Source organism: Pelophylax lessonae (genome assembly GCF_965119305.1).
Source record: "Pelophylax lessonae genome assembly, chromosome: 3".
Classification (NCBI taxonomy): Eukaryota; Metazoa; Chordata; class Amphibia; order Anura; family Ranidae; genus Pelophylax; species Pelophylax lessonae.
The window spans coordinates 61002563-61026002 of record NC_138770.1 but is presented as its reverse complement, the minus strand read 5'-3'; the positions used below and the strand labels follow the sequence as shown (position 1 = coordinate 61026002).

Here is a 23440-nt window from a genome sequence, read left to right as displayed (position 1 = left end):
ACCCCGGGGTTAGGGACTTTTTACTTCTCTTCACCAAGAGTCCTTTAGGCATGTCTATGGCAGAAGCATTGCAGCCTTTTTATGGGGCATCAGAATGGCCCAGGGGGCAATTGCCCCCTGGCCCAGTCCTCCCCTGACAGGAGGAGATTTACTAAAACTTGAGCACAGAATCAGAATGAGCTCAGAATCCGGTTCAGCTGTGCATGGTAGCCAGTCAGCTCCTAACTTTAGCTTGTTTAATTTAGCTTTGACAATAAAACCTGGAAGCGGATTGGTTTCTTTGCAGTGCTGCGCCAGATTTTGCACTCTCCAGTTTTAACAAATCTCCCCCACAATGTCATTTAACTCAGAAGATGATGGCAGAAGTGGACAAAGCTGCAGGTCTGCTGGGGACGGCACTAGAGTACTATGAGTATCTCAATAAAACAACAATAAAATAATATTTTAAATTGGTTGTAAACCTCAGACATGAAATATGAACAAAGAAAATCCCTCTATAGTGTGTAATTGTCTCAGTTAAAACAACTAAGTGTCATTTCTGTCTGCTGCGCCATTCCTCTGCTATCAGCTTGATTCACTTCTGACAAGTTTTCCTGACACCAAGAGAAAAATGGTGACAGGAAAGGGAGCTCCAGTGGATTGACAGCCTCAGCTCTGTTCCTGTGTACTTTGTGAAGGGGGTGTGTCCCTTCCCTCCAATCAGGTCTCAGAGCTCTCCTCACTGAGCTCTGCAGAGTGTAACTTCAGCTCTCCAGCATCTCAGACAAGCTTTATAATTCAGCACTTTAAATGGATGTAGAGAAGAGAAGACCGCAGATAAACAGGTACAACTTCTGTAGGGGGATTTGTTTTATCCATGTGTATCACCTGAGGATAGTCCCTTCGCTGGGTATATATAAGGGTTTAGAGCCACTTTAACCATTTGCCGACTGTGCCATGCAAATTTACTGCGGCAGGGCGACTCGGCTGCATAAAATCAAGTAGATCTACGTGATTATGCGCACACGATCTCGGCGGCGTGCCGCACTCCCGCTGTGATTAGACACAGCGGAAGCCAGACCGCGGGAGGAGCGGGAACGATCGCCACCGGCCTCCTGCGATCTTCGGGAAACTGACAGGAGAGCCGTCTGCCTATATAAACAAGGCAGGCGGCTCTCCTGTCAGACAGGCACAGTGAGATTGTGTGTCTCAGCTAAGCTGAAACACCAAACTCTGTGTGCCTGTCACAGAGCCCCCCCCCCCCGGTTAGTAAGCACAATTAGGCTCACACTTAACCCCTAAACCCCCCCCCCTCCCTGTATTAACCCCTTCCCTGCCAGTGTCATTTATACAGTAACAGTGGATATTATTTAGCACTGATCACTGTATTGGTGTCACTGGTTCCCAAAAAGTGTCACTTAGTGTCAAATTTGTCCGCCGCAATGTCGCAGTCTCGCTAAAAATACCTGATCGCCGCCATTACTAATAAAAACAAAAAAAAAGTCCAAAAATCTATCCCATGGTTTGTAAAAGCTATAAACTTTTGCGCAAACCAATAAATATAAGCTTTTTGGGATATTTTTTTTTTACCAAAAATATATAGCAGTATACAAATTGGCCTAAACTGATAAATTAGATTGTTAAATTTTTTTTTTTGGGAATCTTATATAGCAGAAAGTAAAAAATATTGTATTTTTTTTTTTTTTTTAAATTGTCGCTTTTTTTTTTGTTTATAGCGAAAAATCTAAAAACCGCAGAGGTGATCAAATACCACCAAAAGAAAGCTCTATTTGTGGGAAAAAAGGACATCAATTGTATTTGGGTACAGCGTCGCACGACCGCACAATTGTTAGTTCAAGTAATGCAGGGCCGAATCGCAAACAATGGCTGGGTCATTAACGGGGTAAAACCTTCTGGAGCTGAAAAGGTTAACCACTTGACCTCCAGAAGATTTATGCTGCATTATTTTAACTGACAATTGCATGCTCATGCAAGGCTGTAACACAAACAAATCATATATATATATATATATATATATATATATATATATAAAATTTCCCCTACAAATGGAGCTTTCTTTTGGTGGAATTTGATCACCTCTGAAATTTTTATTTTTTCCACTATAACGCAAATTTTGAAAAACAAACAATATTTTTTACCTTCTGCTATAAAACATATCCAATAAAAATGTTTTAAAAAAATCCAATTTCTTCATAAATTTAGGCCAGTATGTATTCTGCTACATATTTTTGGTAAAAAAAATTCCAATTAGCTTATATATATTTGTTTGCACAAAAGTTATAGCGTCTATAAACCATGGGATTTATACTGCTATATACGGCGATCAAATAAAATGAATTTCCTTTTTTTCCCCCTCACAAACAGAGCTTTCTTTTGGTGGTATTTGATCACCTCTGCGGGTTTTATTTTTGCACTATAAACAAAAAAAGAGCGACAATTTTTTTACTTTTTGCTATAAACATATCCAATAAAAAAAATGAGAAGATGAAATTTCTTCATTAACCACTTTACCACCGGAGGATTTTGCTGTCTTACGTCCAGGACACTTTTTGCGATTCGGCGCTGTGTGACTTTAACTGACAATTGCGCGGTCGTGCGACGCCGTACCCAAACGAAATTTACGTCCTTTTTTTCCCACAAACAGAGCTTTCTTTTGGTGGTATTTGATCGCCTGTGCAATTTTTACTTTTTGCGCTATAAACAAAAAAATAGCGTTTATTTTGAAAAAATAACAATATTTTTAACATTTTTTTATATGAAATTCCCCCCAAAAAATGTAAAAATCTAAATGTTTTAAAAATTTGGCCAATTTGTTTTCTGCTACCTATGTTTGGTAAAAAAAATCACAATAAGCGTATTTTGATTGGTTTGCGCAAAAGTTATTGCGTTTACTAACTAAGGGAAAGATTTCTGTCATTTTTGGCGGGTTTTTTTAACGCGTAATGGCGGCGATCTGCGATTTTTTTTTGCGGGACTGCGACATTGCGGCGGACAGATTGGACCCTTGACTGACATTTTTGACACTTTTGGGGGTACTTGTGACATTACTGCAGTAATCAGTGCTATATATATGCACTGTTACTGTAAAAATGACACTGGCAGGGAAGGGGTTAATTTTATTGGAGAGGGAGGGGTTAATGTATGCCTGGTGCTTACTGACGTGTGGGGGGGGAGGTGACTGTGTGAGTCAGGGACAGATCGCATGTTCAACTATGCTGAACACTCCGATCTGTCACTGAGGAGATCCGCCCGCTCTGTTTACACAAGCGGGCGGATCTCCAAACTAGATTCCCCGACGATCGGGGAAGAGCGGCGGCGATCGCCGCTGCTCCTCCCCTGGCCCGACTCCGCTGTGACTGAACACAGCAGGAGCGAGCATCCGGCGGCACGCGCGCGCCGCCCACAAGGGGCGGAGTCCAGCGACGTAGGTCTACGTCGCTGGACGACAACGAGCCACATTGCTGCAGTAGCAGCAATGTGAGCGGAGCTAAAGTGGTTAATTTAGGCCAATATGTATTCTGCTACATATTTTTTGTAAAAAAAAAAAAAATCCCAAAAGTTATAGTGTCTGCAAATTATGGGATATTTTTATTTATTTTTTTACAAGTAATGGTGGCGATCAGCGACTTATAGTGGGACTGCGATATTGTGAGGCACAGTCTGACACTAACTGACACTTTTGACACTTTGTGGGAACCAGTGACACTAATACAGTGATCAGTGCTACAAATATGCATTGTCACTGTACTAATGTCACTGGCTGGGAAGGGGTTAAACATCTAGGGCGATCAAAGGGTTAACTGTGTGCCTAACCAGTGTATTTGCGTGTACTGTGTGCTGCTTCTACTAAGAGATGTGCTGGATTTTTTTCCCTGCTTTGCTTTGCAGGGAAACAAAATCCAGCACATCCCTGCTGACAGGACAGAGCTCTGCCTTGTTTACATCTATAGAGCTCTGTTCTGTCTTTCTCCTCGCCAATCAGCGGGTGCCGGTGGTCATCCTTTGGCTGGCACCCACTGATCGGCTTGTGCTGTGTCTAATCACAGCACAGCCGGTGCGCCCCCTACCTGGAAGCGCCGGATAACCTAATAGTTTCTAGATGCTATAACTTTTGCACAAACCAATCAATATACGCTTATTTGGATTTTTTTTTTTTTTTACCAAAAATATGTAGCAATTTACGTATTGTCCTACATTAAGGAAGAAATTCGATTTTTTTTTTTTTTTTTTTTTAATTTTATTGGATAGGTTTTATACCAGCAAGTAAAACATTTTGTTTGTTTTTCAAAATTGACGCTTTTTTTCTGTTTATAGCGCAAACATTAAAAAACGCAGAGGTGATGAAATACCACCAAAAGAAAGCTCTATTTAAGGGAAAAAAAAGGACGTACATTTTATTTGGATACAGCGTCGCATAACCGTGCAACTGTTAGTTAACCACTTCAGCTCCAGAAGGTTTTACCCCCTTAATGACCAGGCCATTTTTTGCGATTCGGCACTGCATTACTTTAACGAAAAATTGTGCGACGCTGTACCCAAATACAATTGATGTGTTTTTTTCCCCCCACAAATAGAGCTTTCTTTTGATGGTATTTGATCACCTCCGCGGTTTTTAGTTTTTGCACTATAAACAAAAAAAAAAAGAGCGACAATTTAAAAAAAAAACGCCATATTTTTTACTTTCTGCTATAAAACATTCCCAATAAAAATTTTTTAAAAATCAAATTTTTTTATCAGTTTAGGCCAATTTGTATTCTGCTACATATTTTTGGTAAAAAAAAAATCCCAAAAAGTGTATTTTAATTGGTTTGCGCAAAAGTTATAGCGGTTACAAACTACGGGATAGATTTTTGGAATTTTTATTTGTTTTTTTTTGTTTTTATTAGTAATGGCGGTGATCAGCGATTTTTAGCGGGAGTGTGACATTGTGGCGGACAGATCGGACCCCTAACTGACATTTGTGACACTTTTTGGGGACCAGTGACATTATTACAGTAATTAGTGCTAAATAATATGCACTGTTACTGTATAAATGACACTGGCAGGAAAGGGGTTAACACTGGAGATGATCAAAGGGGTTAATGTGTGCCTAAATATGCTTACTGACTGTGTGTGGGAAGGGTTCTGTGACAGGCACAGAGATGTCGGGGTTGTAGCTTAGCTGAAACTTCTGATCTCTCCCTGCCTGTGTGACAGAAGACTCGCCTGCTTTGTTTACATAAGCAGACAGGTCTTCTGTCAGTTTATCTGGCGATCGCGGGAGGCCGGCGGCAATCACCGCCGCTTCTCCCACGGCCCACCTCCCGCTGTGTCTAAACACAGCGGGAGCGCGGCTCCGGCGGCGCGCATACGCCACAGAGACCTTGTGCACGAAACCATGTAGTATTACGTGATTTTGCGCAGCCGAGCTGCCCTGCCTCAGTAATACTACGGTGGGCAGTCGGCAAGATGTTAAAGTATTGCAGTGCTGAATCACAAAAAATGGCCTGGTTAATGAACGGGGGTAAATCTTCCAGAGGCCAAGTGGTTCAATATACATGCCTTAGTAGAGTGTAATTAAGCAACTGATTGCACAGCTACAGTCTGCAGCACCCAGTGGCCAGCAGGGAGGAACATGTATGTCTAAAGGGGTGCCAGGTATGTCTTCTTTTATATAATGCTTGAGACGGGGTGCTGTGATGTTTACAGGAACCTGCCACCAGTCTCTGTCACCAAACCTGATGTTACCAGTGCCGGGACAAGGTCATCCAGCGCCCAGGGCAAAGATGCCAAACTGCGCCCCCCCATCCCTGCAATAAACCATTGTGCCCATGGCAGCCACCCCTCCTGCCCACCCCTTGTCCCGGCACTGGATGTTACTATGTAGAAAATACCAGCAGATAAACCCAGTGATAACATCTTAAAAGAGGTATTCATTCTAAACCAAAAAATGCATATTGATCGGGGAAAAGGGGGCGGGAACTAGGAAGGTATTAACCACTTGCAGTTTTACAGCGGCAGGTTCCTGCGAATCGTGGTACCTGTATGGCGGTCACTCGCCAGCGGGGATGCTGTTCCATGGGGACAGCGGCCGCGATTGCTGCTGGGCACCCGCGATCGCTCCCCATGAAGAGAGAACGGCGGTCGGCTGTTGTAAACACAGCAGACCATTGTGGTCTCTGGAATCAATGCAGAGCTCCTGTGATCCTCCTATTTAGGATCACAGGTCTCTGTATTGATTACACAAGCCCACCCCCCCCCCCCACAAAGTTAGAAAACACCCCCTAGGCTCACACTTAACACTTTGATCGCCTCTTGGTTAACCCCTTCCCTGCCAGTGTTATTATTACAGTAACAGTGCATATTTTTAGCACTGATTACTGTAGTAATGTCATTGGTCCCCCCAAAAGTGTCAGAAATGTCAGTTAGGGGTCCGATCTGTCCGCCGCAATGTCGCAGTCCCGCTGATCGCCGCCATTACTAGTATAAAAATGAATTAAAAATGACATAAAGCTTTCCCCTAGTTTGTAGGCACGATAACTTTTGCGCAAACCAATCAAAATACGCTTGTTGGGATTTATTTTTCCAAAAATATGTAACAGAATGCAAATTGGCCTAAAAGGATGAAAAAATTAGATTTTTAAAAAAATTTTTGGAAATGTTATATTGTTTTTTTTTTTTTTCAGAATTGTCGCTCTTTTTTTGTTTATAGCGCAAAACATAAAAATCGCACAGGTGATCAAATACCACCAAAAGAAAGCTCTATTGGTGGGGAATAAAGGACATCAATTTTATTTGGGTACAGCGTCGCACGACTGCGCAATTGTCCGTTAAAATAATGCAACGCCGAATCGCAAAAAAAATGGCCTGGGCATTAAGGGGGCAAATCCTTCCAGTCCAGAAGTGATTAAATGCGTAGATTACACCTCAGCTTTAAAGTGACTATGCAAATACAAAGAACAATGAGAATTATATAGAGCTTCTCACCTTGGCTTTTCCTCAAAGACGTCTTCTGGCAGTAAATATGGAGCATCTTTCTTCCTCATCTCTATCACCTAGTGCAAGAGAAAACAATAAATCCCAAACATATTGTATAAAAAAAAAAAAAAAAAAACAGAAACTGCCATCTGTGCAACTAGTTTTAAAGAAACAGGATCCATGGCTGTTACTCCTATCCTGCCTTCAATAGGCAGAGACAGGATCAGAGACAGGATCCATGGCTGTTACTCATATCCTGCCTTCATTAGGCAGATGCAGGATCAGAGACAGGAGAGACAGGATCCATGGCTGTTACTCATATCCTGCCTTCAATAGGCAGAGACAGGATCAGAGACAGGAGAGACAGGATCCATGGCTGTTACTCCTATCCTGCCTTCAATAGGCAGAGACAGGATCCATGGCTGTTACTCATATCCTGCCTTCATTAGGCAGAGACAGGATCAGAGACAGGAGAGACAGGATCCATGGCTGTTACTCATATCCTGCCTTCATTAGGCAGATGCAGGATCAGAGACAGGAGAGACAGGATCCATGGCTGTTACTCCTATCCTGCCTTCATTAGGCAGATGCAGGATCAGAGACAGGAGAGACAGGATCCATGGCTGTTACTCCTATCCTGCCTTCAATAGGCAGAGACAGGATCAGAGACAGGAGAGACAGGATCCATGGCTGTTACTCCTATCCTGCCTTCAATAGGCAGAGACAGGATCAGAGACAGGATCCATGGCTGTTACTCATATCCTGCCTTCATTAGGCAGAGACAGGATCAGAGACAGGAGAGACAGGATCCATGGCTGTTACTCATATCCTGCCTTCATTAGGCAGATGCAGGATCAGAGACAGGAGAGACAGGATCCATGGCTGTTACTCCTATCCTGCCTTCATTAGGCAGAGACAGGATCAGAGACAGGAGAGACAGGATCCATGGCTGTTACTCCTATCCTGCCTTCAATAGGCAGAGACAGGATCAGAGACAGGATCCATGGCTGTTACTCATATCCTGCCTTTATTAGGCAGAGACAGGATCAGAGACAGGATCCATGGCTGTTACTCATATCCTGCCTTCATTAGGCAGATGCAGGATCAGAGACAGGAGAGACAGGATCCATGGCTGTTACTCCTATCCTGCCTTCATTAGGCAGAGACAGGATCAGAGACAGGAGAGACAGGATCCATGGCTGTTACTCCTATCCTGCCTTCAATAGGCAGAGACAGGATCAGAGACAGGATCCATGGCTGTTACTCATATCCTGCCTTCATTAGGCAGAGACAGGATCAGAGACAGGAGAGACAGGATCCATGGCTGTTACTCATATCCTGCCTTCATTAGGCAGATGCAGGATCAGAGACAGGAGAGACAGGATCCATGGCTGTTACTCCTATCCTGCCTTCATTAGGCAGATGCAGGATCAGAGACAGGAGAGACAGGATCCATGGCTGTTACTCCTATCCTGCCTTCATTAGGCAGAGACAGGATCAGAGACAGGAGAGACAGGATCCATGGCTGTTACTCCTATCCTGCCTTCAATAGGCAGAGACAGGATCAGAGACAGAATCCATGGCTGTTACTCATATCCTGCCTTCATTAGGCAGAGACAGGATCAGAGACAGGAGAGACAGGATCCATGGCTGTTACTCCTATCCTGCCTTCATTAGGCAGAGACAGGATCAGAGACAGGAGAGACAGGATCCATGGCTGTTACTCCTATCCTGCCTTCGTTAGGCAGAGACAGGATCAGAGACAGGATCCATGGCTGTTAATCCTATCCTGCCTTCATTAGGCAGAGATAGGATCAGAGACAAGAGAGACAGGATCCATGGCTGTTACTCCTATCCTGCCTTCATTAGGCAGAGACAGGATCAGAGACAGGATCCATGGCTGTTACTCCTATCCTGCCTTCATTAGGCAGATGCAGGATCACAGACAGGAGAGACAGGATCCATGGCTGTTACTCCTATCCTGCCTTCATTAGGCAGAGACAGGATCAGAGACAGGATCCATGGCTGTTACTCATATCCTGCCTTCATTAGGCAGAGATCGGATCAGAGACAAGAGAGACAGGATTCATGGCTGTTACTCCTATCCTGCCTTCATTAGGCAGAGACAGGATCAGAGACAGGATCCATGGCTGTTACTCATATCCTGCCTTCATTAGGCAGAGATAGGATCAGAGACAAGAGAGACAGGATCCATGGCTGTTACTCCTATCCTGCCTTCATTAGGCAGAGACAGGATCAGAGACAGGAGAGACAGGATCCATGGCTGTTACTCATATCCTGCCTTCATTAGGCAGAGACAGTATCAGAGACAAGAGAGACAGGATCCATGGCTGTTACTCCTATCCTGCCTTCATTAGGCAGAGACAGGATCAGAGACAGGAGAGACAGGATCCATGGCTGTTACTCATATCCTGCCTTCATTAGGCAGATGCAGGATCAGAGACAGGAGAGACAGGATCCATGGCTGTTACTCCTATCCTGCCTTCATTAGGCAGAGACAGGATCAGAGACAGGAGAGACAGGATCCATGGCTGTTACTCCTATCCTGCCTTCATTAGGCAGAGACAGGATCAGAGACAGGAGAGACAGGATCCATGGCTGTTACTCCTATCCTGCCTTCGTTAGGCAGAGACAGGATCAGAGACAGGATCCATGGCTGTTAATCCTATCCTGCCTTCATTAGGCAGAGACAGGAGAGACAGGATCCATGGCTGTTACTCCTATCCTGCCTTCGTTAGGCAGAGACAGGATCCATGGCTGTTAATCCTATCCTGCCTTCATTAGGCAGAGACAGGATCAGAGACAGGAGAGACAGGATCCATGGCTGTTACTCCTATCCTGCCTTCATTAGGCATAGACAGGATCAGAGACAGGATCCATGGCTGTTACTCCTATCCTGTCTTCATTAGGCAGAGACAGGATCAGAGACAGGAGAGACAGGATCCATGGCTGTTACTCCTATCCTGCCTTCATTAGGCAGAGACAGGATCAGAGACAGGATCCATGGCTGTTACTCCTATCCTGCCTTCATTACCAGCATGTAGGCATCTAGAGTGGTTTGATAGGTCTCCCTTCCTGCATGCTTGTTTCAGGACAGGGAATCACTAGATACTGGAACTTTCACCTTTACTGCTAAATTGAACCTTCAATTTAAATCAGCTAAATAGGTTCCATATGCATAAAAAAAAAAAGGAGTGCAAAGTCTTAATGTTTGTTTTTCTGTAGAAAGCAGCCACAGCCTGAGTAGAGAAGCCTGTTCCCTGCCAGCATGCTGCAGACGAGGATCCTTATTCCCCGTGTGGAAACAGTGGTCTCACTTCTGAAGTCCTCTTGATGAGTCAGAGGACAGGCTTTTCTACTCAGGCTGTGGTTGCTTTTTTTAAAAGAAAATGCACCTGGAATATGTTTAGCGGATTTAATCTAAAAGTCCAATTGGGGGTTTAAAAATAAACATAGGGGTAGTTTCACCCACATTTCTATCCTCACACATTCATTTTACATTGATTGACACTGTGTGATTTCAATCCATTCATATTTACAACCTTTATTACCAATCAATATTATCTACAAAAAGAAACCTCCTAAAACTATAATAAAGGACTTTAACAGTGCCTTAAAAAGAGGCACACAAGGTGCAATATCTATTGTACAAAAAATCTATTAAAAACCATCGCCATGCTCTGGAACATGTTTATTCTTTCAGATAAGGGGGAAGGACCTACTGGGTTCCAATGTAGTGCATTGATTGGTACACTTCTCTGCCCTTCCCCCTTCCATTTCCTATGCATCCCCCTTCCCACCCCCCTTTTTTTTCTCTTTCTTCTTTCTGTTTCTCTCTTTCTTTCTCTGTGTCTCTCACTCCCGCGCTCACCCTCTATGGATTACACCCATGGCATTGCAGTTTGGAGGGTGAAGAGGGAAGGATAGATATTGCATGTAGGCAGCAAGATTACCTAACACGTTTCAAAGCATATATTGCTTCTTCTTCAGGGGTACATTGTGAATACAGTCTCTATGAATACAAACCTGAAGAAGAAGCAAAATATGCTTTGAAACGCGTTGGGTAATCTTGCTGCCTACATGCAATATCTATACACATACGTATTGTGATGATCATATTCATGCAGTTCCCATAAAAATGTATTCTGAACACAGCGTTTTGGTGAAAACCTTTTATTAGTACTATTTAACTTCTTCTTTGCATCAATAAACTTTTATGATTTTAATATTCAATAGTATTATTAAGTGCCTTTAAAGTCCCAACCCCCAGGGGAATACTTTTTTCTGTATCTATATAGGGATGTGGCACATATCGATTAAAGATCACCGAGACCATTCTCTCCAACCTTTTCTTTTGGACCTCACAGACCACTAAACTCACAATTTTGAATCACGCGGACCACTAACATTATTTTACATGCCTTATACAATGCTCTTGCTCTCTGCCCCCCCCCCTTCCCCACCCCTGAACTCTGCAACACACTGCCTCATCATTGGAGATCACCTCCTTATCCAACCTTGTGCTCAAGCTCCTTGCTCCCTCCCTCATTCTGTGATTAGTACTGCTATTGGAAGTCCCCTCTTTCTTCCCCTCCCGCTCTCTGTACTACTCTCGGCGCCTCCCTCTGACCTCACAGGAGACGGAACTACAGAGGAGGCATCGGGTATTAATGCGTGCTGACTGTATTGACTGTCGGTGCGTATTGAGAACAAGACTGCAAACAACATTGGGCAATATACATCCGACATAATGTTGAACCCCTGGGGAACACCAAAAGGTTCTCATGGACCATCAGTGGTCTATGGACCACTGGTTGAGGATTGGTGGGTGACAACATCCAAAACTCCCAGGTAGACAGGAAAAAGAGGTGACACTAGGTAAGAAAAAAAGGACTGCCATTACAGGAAGGAAAAGATGGGATATCTGACCTCATGAATATGTTGGCAGAAGGCGGGCACTGTGGTGAGCTGGCTGATCAGGTTCAGATAAGCAGCGCAGAGGGCATGCAGGGCACATCGATTGTATGCTGGAAGGTTGTCCTCGTTATTCAGGGATAAGTCCTATAATACAAAAATGAAGCTTGCTAACATTGCAATTACATTCATTGTTGATTGCTAAGCTAAAATAATTTGGTTCTGATTTCTTAATACAAGATAAAAGGGAAAATTTGGTAAAAAAAAAAAAAAAGACAATTTTAAAACTGAACCTCATTCAGCAGGTATTAAAGACAAAAATGAATGCAGCTTTATAATCATTAATAATAACAGTAATTAAATGTACTTTTTAGATACCAGCAGTGTAGGTACCTGAATGTGACCTGGCATCAGCCTCTCGCAGTCCCTGTACAGCAGAGTTCAAACTGGGAGAGGGAGAAGCACCACAAGGAGCCAATCAGTTAATCTGCAATGCTCATAGGCTAACAAGGTACATGCTGATAAGGAGAAAGCAGAGTGGCAGAGAGATGAGCTAATCAGTCTGCTGCTTCTCCTTTCACTGTCCAGTCACAGGCTGGAGGCGGGGAGAGACCTATAAATGTTACTGAGCTGCAGTAGATAAAAATCAGGTCTTCTGCCCTTCTAGACAGGACAGTTCTGTGTGGTAGAGGGCAGGGCATCACGGCCGATATGCACAGCGGGGTCTGGAGGGGTGACCAGGATATTTGGAGTTAGTTCCAGTGGCGGCCGGTGCATTGGGGGCGCAGGGGCGCCGCCCCCCCATCCATGCATCCGGCCCCCTAATCTACATGCAGGGCACCGGACGCATGGACCTCAATGGGGCTTTTTATTTTTTTTAACCATGTGATTAGTCAGAGGCTCTAATAGCTTAAAAAAAAAGAGTGGGCTTGGGGCGCAGAGCACTGCGCCCCGAGCCCACCCAGTTGTGTGACAATAGCGAATGAATATTCGCTATTGTCACATGGATCCTCCTGGCAAATCAGGAAGCGGGTCCTGAAACCCGTTTCCCGATTGGCCGAAAGGAGAAGCCATGCCATTGGCCATGGAGGAGGAGGAAGGAGACGCAGAAGAGTCAGGGGGGAAGAAGCCGCCGCCATTTACTTCTGCTGCCTGCCCTCCCTCCACATGTTGTCCAGGCAGGGTGGGCGAGACGGCGACGGGGAATATGGTGTGTGGCCTGGTGTGGTTCAGGAGGGGGGGTGGTATGGTCCGTCTGCCGCCCCCCCACCCATGGAGCACCACCGCCACTGGTTAGTTCATCTTAATCATAAGCCTAAATTTACTCCCACCCCATTTTAAGCCTATTCTATCTACTCTGTAAAAGAAAAGATCTCTATACTTACCAATTCTGAAGCCCCGCCGGTCCGGTCACATGATCGGGTCGCAACGCCGGCTTTGGCGTAGAGGAGGGACAGCGACAATGGCTGCAGAGCCTGGGCGATGACATCACCCTTAGGCTTACTATGGGGTATCTGTTGTCGGCTGTCCCCCACTCTATATTGAAGCCAGCGCTGGAAGTCAGTCATGTGATTGGACCAGAGCGCCCTTAGAATAGGTAAGTATAGAGATCTTTTCTCGTGCAGGGTAAAAATAACACACTTAGAATGAGGGTGGGAGAAGATTTAGTGCAGCTTTAAAAAGGCACCACTTCAGCGCAATTTTAAAGCCGCAGATCAGTGCGATTTCAATGTGCGATTTCAATGTGCGATTTCAATGTGACTTTATTTAACAGAAGTCAACGCAAATTGCAATAAAATCACAGAAAAGTACCGCATGAAACTTTTTTAAAGTCACTGCGACTTGAAGCGCAACAATTTCAACGGTTTCATTGACGCAAATAGAGTGTAATTTGCGTTGTGATTTTTAACTGTCAAATCGCATGACAAGTCGCACTGGTGTAAACCAGGGCTTAGGCTTAGTTAGATTTTGAATGGAATTCCACATTATGGTTTGGGGTCAGGACATCTAGGGCACACTTTGGCTTTAGCACTAAAAGTCCAACACTAAAAAAAAAAGAAAAACCAACACTGTGTTTTTGTTACAGAAAACCAATGTACCATGTGACCAGTGCCACACTGGCCGCATGATTGGCATCAGAAGGTTTTGGAATTGGAACAATCAAAGCCCAGAAGTAAGCACCCGGCAGGGCGTTGCACATACCTTCACGAACACATAACAGCACCCTGCCTCAGTACTCCCGTCAAAAGCTCTTAAAGCGGTAGTATACTCCACTTTTTAACTTTTACCTACAGGTAAGCCTATAATAAGGCACAGTTTAGGAGATATTTTTTTTTTTTTTTTTAAGCCCGTAGCGTGTGCAACACACTCAAAAGACTCCACCCGGTGCATAAAAAAGTGCACACACACAAAGTGAGTAACACAAAAAAGCACAGGGTGTGCGACAACGTATGGTCTTCCCTCCGAAGAGGTAGGACCCGAAACCTCAATCCCCCGGGGCGCAAGACTCCTGACAGGGACAAAAGGTACTCATGGTCAGTCTGGCCGAAACCAGACCGACCCCGTTCTTCAGGGGGACTGCCGAAACAGCCCCCACCGAGTACTAAGTAGGGCTCCCCCGAAGGGAGACCCCATGGGAGAGGGCGAACTAAGCCAAAAGGCCATATCCACCCCCTCCCAAGACTTAAGGCAGGGCCCGAGGACCCACACACTCCAGTCTGTGCAAATAAAGAAAAAAGGTGAAAGTGCAGGTGACAAACTCCAAATAAAAGGACAGACAAAACATAAAAGTGGGGAAGGGGAAGTGGGGAAAGTGCGATGGTGCCATGTGAGGGACCAAGGCAGGCCTTCCAGCCGGAATAAAAAATTCCTCTGGTGCAAGCCAAAAGGCCTGTCCCAAGAGGCAGGTGTGAAAAAGGTGTGCATAGTGCAGTGACCAAGGTGCCAAAAGAACTCACAGCGAGCTGCCCCTCACCAGTGAGAAATTAAGGCACCCCTGGGCTGCCACCCCAGGGGCACTTACACTACGGGCTTTTTCAATCTCAGCCCCCGGCCAGACCGAGTGTAGCCTATCCCCACCAGCAGACATCAGAACCTGGACAGCTTAGAGAGAGCTTACCTACAACTGGGGACAGGCTCGCCACAAAAGCCAGATCAAAACCCAGGAGAGAAAGCCCTCCCCTCGCCATCCTGTTCCTCAGCCCATTATATCCAGGGGCAGTTCCACCGGCCCCCCCGAACCGGCTTCCTGCCCCCTTCAAACTGGTTAGGACAGTTCAACCCATTCGAATCAGAAGGCGGCGGGCCCCACATGCTTTCCCAGATGACCTACTTCCCATACCTCAATACTCAGAGCGCTCCGGGTTTCGGTCATACTGGTACTAGCTAAGGCCCATACCAACTGATAAGAACAGATACTACACTTGATCTTAGCCAAAAGGCCGAGAAGCGAGTTTAGGAGATATTTACCCTGCATGCAGCCGCTGACACCAGCGGACCTTCAGAGCTCCTTGTCGGAAAGTGAACTCCCGCGTGACGTCCTCGCGACTCCGGTCACTCACAGCGTCGGATCCGCCGAACCAGGAAAAGACGCTGAGGGTAGATGTCAGCTCCCTTGGTGCGGTGTCCGGGCGACCGTGTGGGGGCTTCGTTCTAAGGTAAGAATTTCATAATGTGCTAGTATGCGATGCATTCTAGCACATTATGCCATTGTCCTGCAGGGTTTTTTTTTTTTTTTTTTTTTTTACACAGGGGATACAACCGCTTTAACCCTGATTCAAGTAGTGGGCTGGCTTTTGGGAGGAGTTATGCAAATATCAAAATTCCTTAATAATCGGACATCAGTCTGGAGAATCGGGCATTCCTAGGCAGACTGTATTTTCAATCCAGACCACCATAGGAAATGCCCATGTGTGAAGCCGAGCCTCCATGATGAAAAAAAAAAAACCTAAACTTGAATGAATAAAATGTGTGGTTCAGGGACAGTCAGGCTGGGGAGAAAAGAATTAGATGATGCTGAACGTCCTCCACCCAGGAAAAGAGGAGAGCTCTATTGGACTTCCTGCAGCTTCTAATGCATGTTGTGAGAAGCTCACAGTGTGCGGTGAATTTAGAGTAGGCAATTTTGCTATATAAGAAGAGCCTTGTACAACTGTGCAAGACTGAAGGGAAGGCTGGAGGTCAGATTTAACGTAACCTTTAAGTTGACCTTAACATTTTATCTTCCCTGAGGTGAACCTAACCCTAAATATTTTACTACATCCCAGGCATGTAATCCTTGGGCTATTGAGCTCTGTAAACATCAGTATGTTTACAACAAACAAAAAAAAAACTCCACCTGCTGGTTGTATAGACCAGCTTTTTTTTGCAAAATGCCTTAAAATGTATTAAAAATTGTATACAAGCTTGCCTTTTAGCTACATAAAGTCACGGGTTTTCATTATTCACCATTACAACTAGACGCTGGCATCCTAACAACCAATGACTTCATCAGTTGATAGGGAGGATGTCTGTTGCCTCTACAGCATCCTTGTTTGATCCTCCTCTGCTCCTCTCCCTCAGCACTGGGGTCACATTAGCTGATTGCTGGAGAGAAATTGAGGGAGAAGAGAAACATTGGAATACTAGTCAGTACCAGTGTGCAAAAGTGTATTTGCTTTGGAAGAATAAATCACCTATAGCCCCGGTTCACACTTCTGCGATATGGGAATGCTGCGAATATGCAGCGTGTTCCCGAATCGCATCCGCACCCCTGGCAGTTCACACTGCCATATGCGATACACTGGGGGTGTCAATTAAAAGTGAACGACACCCCCAGTTGAGATCGCATATCGTAGTGCGATCTGCAAGTTCGCACAGAATCGGATCGCACTAGTGTGAACCACCATGCGAACCGATTCTGCTGCGGATAAAAAAAAAAAAGGGTCCTGTGCGTGTTTAGTGCGATTGTGGTGCGAATTCAGCCATACAAACTGTATGGCTGAAATTTGCTACGCACAGAGATCGCATGTGAATTTAGGAGCAGTGCGCTCCGAATTACATGCGATCTCTCTGAACCGGCGCATAATGTTGGGTGTCCTATGTGTGGATGTTGCTGCATTATGTAAAAAGATTAAAATAGTTTTTTACATTTAGAATAGGGTGTCCTGAAGACTGTCCATAATTTTAAAGGGTGCCTTGACTGAAAAAAGGTTGAGAAACACTGGTATAGACAATAGATAGACACATATATTTATATATATATATATATATATATATATATATATATATATATATATATATATATATATATATATATATATATTATATATACACACATATATTAAAAAAAAAATAAAATATATATATATATATATATATATATATATATATATATATATATATATATATATATATATTAGTTTTTTTATTTTAGGTACTTCTATAGCGCCGTCAATTTACGCAGCGCTTTACATATACATTGTACATTCACATCAGTCCCTGCCCTCAAGGAGCTTACAATCTAAGGTCCCTAACTCACATTGAAACATACACATACCGTGTTTCCCCGAAAGTAAGCCTGGGTCTTATATTAATTTTGGCACCAAAAGACACAGTAGGGCTTATTTTCAGGGTAGGTCTTATAATGTTCTGTCCCTCTCTTCCCTCCCTGCGTGCCAAGATTCCAGTGTGAACCTAGTTTACTGTAGTGTATATAAAATCCTAGGATGCACTTTATTAGTGTTTTATATATATATGTCCAGTGTGTGTTTTTGTAATACAATAGTGTAAAATACCTTCATTACATCACTGCTGTGTCTCCCACTCTTTCCTGTCTTTCTCCTCTCATACTGTAGCTGTCAGAGGGGGATCTCAGCCCCTCCCCTCTGCAGTTTACACAGAAGCGAACAGTAGATTAGATTACAATAGTGTGAACTACCTTCTACATCACAGCTCCAGGCTCAGCTGATCTGCCGCCCTCTTCTCCCCCGCTGACAGCTGGTTGGTCACGGAAGAGCCGATGTATCGAAGGTATTTCCCACAATTCTAATTGAATATCGGCGCTTCTGTGTAAACTGCAGAGGGGAGGGGCTGAGATCCTCCTCTGACAGCCACGGTATGAGAGGAGAAAGACAGAATCAGCTGAGAGCGGAGTGGCGATCCAAGGAAGGTATTTCACAGTATTATATTACAAAAACACACATTGGACATTATTTAAAACACTAATAAAGTGCATCCTAGGATTTTTCATACACTAAACTAGGGCTTATTTTCAGGGTAGGGCTTATATTGCAGCCCTCCCCAAAAATAACACTAGGTCTTACTTTCAGGGTAGGTCTTACTTTCGGGGAAACACGGTAGTAGGGCCAAATTAGACCGGATCCAATTAACCTACCCAGCATGTGTTTAGAGTGTGTATGTATATATGTATGCATGTATATGTATATACTGTGTGTATATATATATATACATATACTGTGTATATATATATATATATATATATATATGTATATGTATATTTACATACAGTTTTTTCCAGAGATTGTAGGTTAAGTTCAATGAAGGTGTTATCATATATTCGTCAAGCACATCAACATCATCACATTCTTGGCTTATGGTGCCGTACATACGCCATACTTTTTGTACTGATCACACTACCTGCACAGCGAGTACCAGTCGGACCAGATCCACCACCACTTCCTCATTGGCCAATTCAATACTGATCATGACAAGTAATGCATACAGAGCTTCATAGTGAGCCTGGACATTGCTGGGGTCATTACAGCTCAGGTAGATGTGCTGATATAGCTGCTGGGAATGCTGGGAGAAAAGATACAGCAAAGTGCTACGTGAGGGAAACAGTCCACATGACATATCACAGCATTGCAATAAATGGGCTTAATTAAGTGCACAGTTTCTGCGGTAAGTTGGTATTCTTTGTTAATTGCACCCTAATGCATGTATACATTGTGCTATAGCACCCCACAACACCTAGAGATCTGTACCTCTGGCTCCCCCCATCTTGACAGATACCAGTTCCAGTGTTGTGCCCACCCTCTCTCTGTGCTTTGCCAATCACAACCTGTGATGACGCTACAGCTCGCACACCGTTGGAACTGGCAACTGTCATTTGTGCCTCTCTGATGTGGCAGGGAGTCAGGAGTAGAACTCCCACTATACCCTATGAACAGCTTTATACTGTGTTTTGTAGAGTTTACATGAAACTAAAAAGTTAGTAAGTAAAAGAAAAATTAAGGCGTGGGGGAAAATATACAAATCAAGTTGCCTTGAGTTCGTTTTACCCTTACCTGCTGAGCGTACGCATTTATATGCGTATCCACGGGGCAACATTTATGCACAGCAGGTTCCCAGCACAGAGACCAGGCTGTAACTGACATCTCCAGGTGTCATACTAATGACTGGGAAGCAGGACTACTGATTGCTGTGATAACTGTGATAGCCAATCATATGCTATCAATCACCCCTCATTAGTCATCAGTACAGCCCACCCCCCCCCCTTTTTTTTTTTTCTTTCCTCTTGAATGCAGAAAAAAATAAATTGTATGCATAAAGTATCTCACAAAAGTGAGTACACCCCTCACATTTTTGTAATCATTTTTACAAAATAATACTTTCAAGGGGACAGCAAATTTACACTGTTATACAAGCTGTACACTCACTACTTTACATTGTAGCAAAGTGTCATTTCTTCAGTGTTACATTTAGCCCCGGTTTACACTAGGGACGACCTGTGAGGCGACCTGGTCGCCTCACAGGTCGCCTCCCATAGGAAAGCTGCGGACCCGTTCTAATAGGAGCGACACAAGTCGCTCCGACCTAGAAAAAGGGTCCGGAGCTTCTTTGGGGCGACCAGGAGGCGACCGCCATAGACTTCAATGTTATGAAGTCCGTGGCGGCCGCTCCGAGGTCGCGGCGCGCTGCTCGCACCGCGATCTCGGAGGTCGCCCCTGAAAGTAGCGTCGCTCCTATGTGAACCGACGCTAAAAGATAGAACAAAATATTTACAAAAATGTGAGGGGTGTACTCACTTTTGTGAGATACTGTACATGATACATGATGTAATACATCGTATGCATACAGGATACATGATATAATACATTGTATACATACAATATACATTGTATACATACAGAATATATTGTATAATACATTGTATCTTTTTCTCTTTGCTAGAGGTAAAAAATGTAAGAAAATCTGTTTACAAAAATTTTAAAATAGAAAAAGAAAAAAAAAAAGCTAGGATCAGGGTTTGATCTAGGTAAGTTTCAGGTTTAGTGTCAATGTTAGGGTCAAAGGTCATGCTCAGAGTCAAAGTCAGGTTCAGTGTTTTTTCAGCGGAATTTAATAAAAAAAAGTGATTTTTTTTTTTCTAAATTTAGTAAAGGCGCCAGTGTGTTTTAGTTAGGATATAAAACCGCAAAATGTGCATTATTGTTTCTACTATGGGTACAAACAGCAAATAACATACACATATATGGTATCGCTGCGATTGCCAGAGGCAGGGAAATTTGTCTTGGGTTGATCTTTGGTGGTATGTTGCGGTAACAACTAGAAATATACAGCTACATTTTAGAAAATAGTTTTCTTCTTTTTTTTTTTTTTTCAAAAAAAGTTTTCTACTATTTTTTTGCCAGTTTCCTTTGATAAAATAATAATAATAAAAAAAAAAAAAAAAAAAAAAAAGGAGATATTCATTACCATTTACCACCAAATGAAACACCAATTTATCCTGAAAAAAACAAGGTATAGTTCACTTGGATACACCAAGTATTTGTGACGATATGTACAGTGTACAGTTTTACTAATACATATCATATTGTAGCTGAAAAACTGTGTTAAAATTCATTTTAGCTTTCCAACTGAGGCCAAAGATTGTAAGGCCAAAGTGTATATTTAAAAAATGTATGTAAAAACATTCTCAATTTAAAAAAACTGGATTTTTGTCTTACTGTAAAATCAATTTCTCTGATGTTCATTGACAGACACAGCTCCTGATATTCATAACCATTGGGTTATACTGCCCCCTACAGGAGTAGGACACTAGGCAGAAAGGAATTCTGGCTACACCTATGGGCAGTCCCAGGGGGTATACTCCATCTCTCTGCTATAGTTACTCAGCTTTGTTACAAGCAGTGTCAGGAGAATTATAACTCCACAGAGGGGTGGGTGCTGTGTCCCTCAATGAACATCAGAGAAAGGGATTTTACAACAAGTCAAAAATCCCATTTTCTCTTTTGTTCATTGACGGACACAGCTAATGCTATTCATAACCATTGGGAGGTCCCAAAGGAGTGTTAAACATGAGGGATGGGAACAACAAAATCATTCCCAAGGCTAAACATTAGCCAACCAGGCAACAGGAGCTCTGCCAGGCAACTGGAGTCCACCTGAGAAAACAATACACCCTCAAAGAGGATCAGGTCCTCTTAAACAGCAGCCTGCAAAACCTTGCAGCCAAAAGAAGCAACCGCAGATGCCAACACATCCACTTTATAAAACTTTGTAAAAGTGTGCACCGACGACCAGGTGGCCACCTTGAAAACCTGCGTCACTGACGCCTGATGATGGAAAGCCCAGGAGGCACTAAGCGTCCTAGTAGAGGGCGCCTTGACAGGGAAAGGAGGAACCTGACCCCTGATGGAATAGGCCTGAACCACCGTCTGGAAGTGGTCACAGAGGAAGCGGACAACCCTTTTCGAGGTCCATCCGTGAGCACAAAGAGAGTCTGACTTTCTGAAAGACTCCGTAGCTGCCAGGTACACCGTAGTTGCCCAGACCACATCCAAGGCATGCAAGGCAATTTCCTTCGGATGTTTAGGCCTGGGACACAGGGAAGGCAACACAATGTCTTCATTCTAATAAAAAATCAGAGACAACCTTTGGAAGGAACGACAAACATGGGCAAAGAACCACCTTATCCCTGTGAATCTCCAGGTAAGGACAATAGGACAATGGTGAATACCGGCCTCATTGCCGAGCCAGCCAGAGTGTACATACTGCGGGCCACAGTCTCCTCCTTCCAGTCAGCCGGATCCTTAAAGGCCGGGGACTCTTCAACCGGAATCATGATTGCTTGTTTAATCTGGAAACCGGAGGGTCCACCACCGGTGGCACAGTCCACTACTTCAGAAGGGACTCCTCAAAGGGGTAACGCCTAGTAAAGCGCTTAGGGGACACTTTGGTCGTCTCTACTATTTAGTGACAATGCTGTCAAAATAGGCAGGGAAAGGAAACCCCTTTGCCGCTTTGGATGGCTTGTAAGTGCCAAAGGACACTTACGCCTCCTTTGCAGCTTCAGCTGCGTCCTCCATCCTCAGGATCTCACGCACAGATACAATCAGTGCATGCACCAGTGCCTTCTCGTGCACGGTCGCAGACTTGGAGGAGTCATCCTCACTATCGGAGGATTCCAGGTGCGTGGTTGCAGACCCAGCAGGGTGACCCATGTCCGCGGCGCCCAAATCAGATTTAGGATCTGATGAGACAGGTGAGGCAGGGGGGGCCTTTTGCTAGTCCGTCCCCCGCAAGCCACCTCTACCCAGAACACAAGGGACTCCAGGACCGCCGTCAGTGCATCGAAGGATGGGCCCCGCAGGCTTGGAGAGGGGATCAGGTGGGGAAATGTGCTCCAAAGACTCCATGAGTCACAAGGGGGACCCCACAAAAAGTGTAAAACACTGCTAAGGGACAACCCCCAGCGCGCTGGCAGAACCACCCAGTTGCCAGGCACAAAGCACTAAACGATCCCCAGCAGAGAGGGAGAGGACCCCACCAAACTCACAACCCACAGAAACAGGCACCTGCAGCCACAAGGAGAATCTGCACTACACATGCGGCGATCAGGAAGTAAAATGATTTAGGAGTCAGCACCAGGCAATGAGGAGGGGCGCCCCTGCCGAAATCGCCACCCACAGGGCTCCACTGTCATTGCCGCCGCTATTTCCAATGGCAAACCACAAGAAAATGGCCGCCAGACTACACAAACATGGCCGCCGTGTATAGAAACACAAAGGCTACAACAAAATGGTGGCCCCATGTGGCACTACTTACAAGAACCCAGGAGGGAGACCTGGCCTCGAAGACAGATCCAGGCAGGACTGGGGGGATCCTGGCAGGAACCCCCCCCCCTCCACCAGGTACAACCACCCCTCCACACATTCAATCGTCAGGTTGCCGGCAGCACACCCCCCCCCGGCCCCTATCGTCAGTTAGTGCCCTGCCCCCCATCCCAGGAAGCTGGCCAGACCACATAAATAGCCCCAGCATGGAGGGGGGCAGGATGAGGAATTTGGCAAGAGGGGGGGGGGGGGGCCTTTCGGGAAGGCGGGAAACCCGGGGGTCCAACGACCATCCCATGGAGGAGCCCACGACCACCCCAAAACCCTCCTGGGGAAGAGGGGGGACAGATACTCACCATACCAGGAACCAGACAGGCACCGCTCTAGAACCTCTCTCCATTGAAATGGGGGCTGTTGGCCAGGAGGAACGCTGTGACTCATATGCGACCTCGTGAGGTATTTAACGCGCAGGCCAGCCCCCGTCCAGTGGG

At 44.7% G+C, this 23440-nt stretch overlaps 1 protein-coding gene across 1 annotated transcript in view; it reads right to left on the bottom strand.

The window, feature by feature from the left end:
• EFR3B (EFR3 homolog B) overlaps positions 1–23440 on the bottom strand; it is a 340255-nt gene that overhangs the window by 44526 nt on the left and 272289 nt on the right. Inside the window, exons 15-17 of the mRNA XM_082251134.1 lie at positions 18529–18690; positions 11908–12039; positions 6967–7034 (exon numbers count right to left, since the gene is read on the bottom strand). Of these exons, the coding sequence (XP_082107260.1) occupies positions 6967–7034; positions 11908–12039; positions 18529–18690 (362 nt within the window). The remainder of the gene's footprint in view (positions 1–6966; positions 7035–11907; positions 12040–18528; positions 18691–23440) is intronic.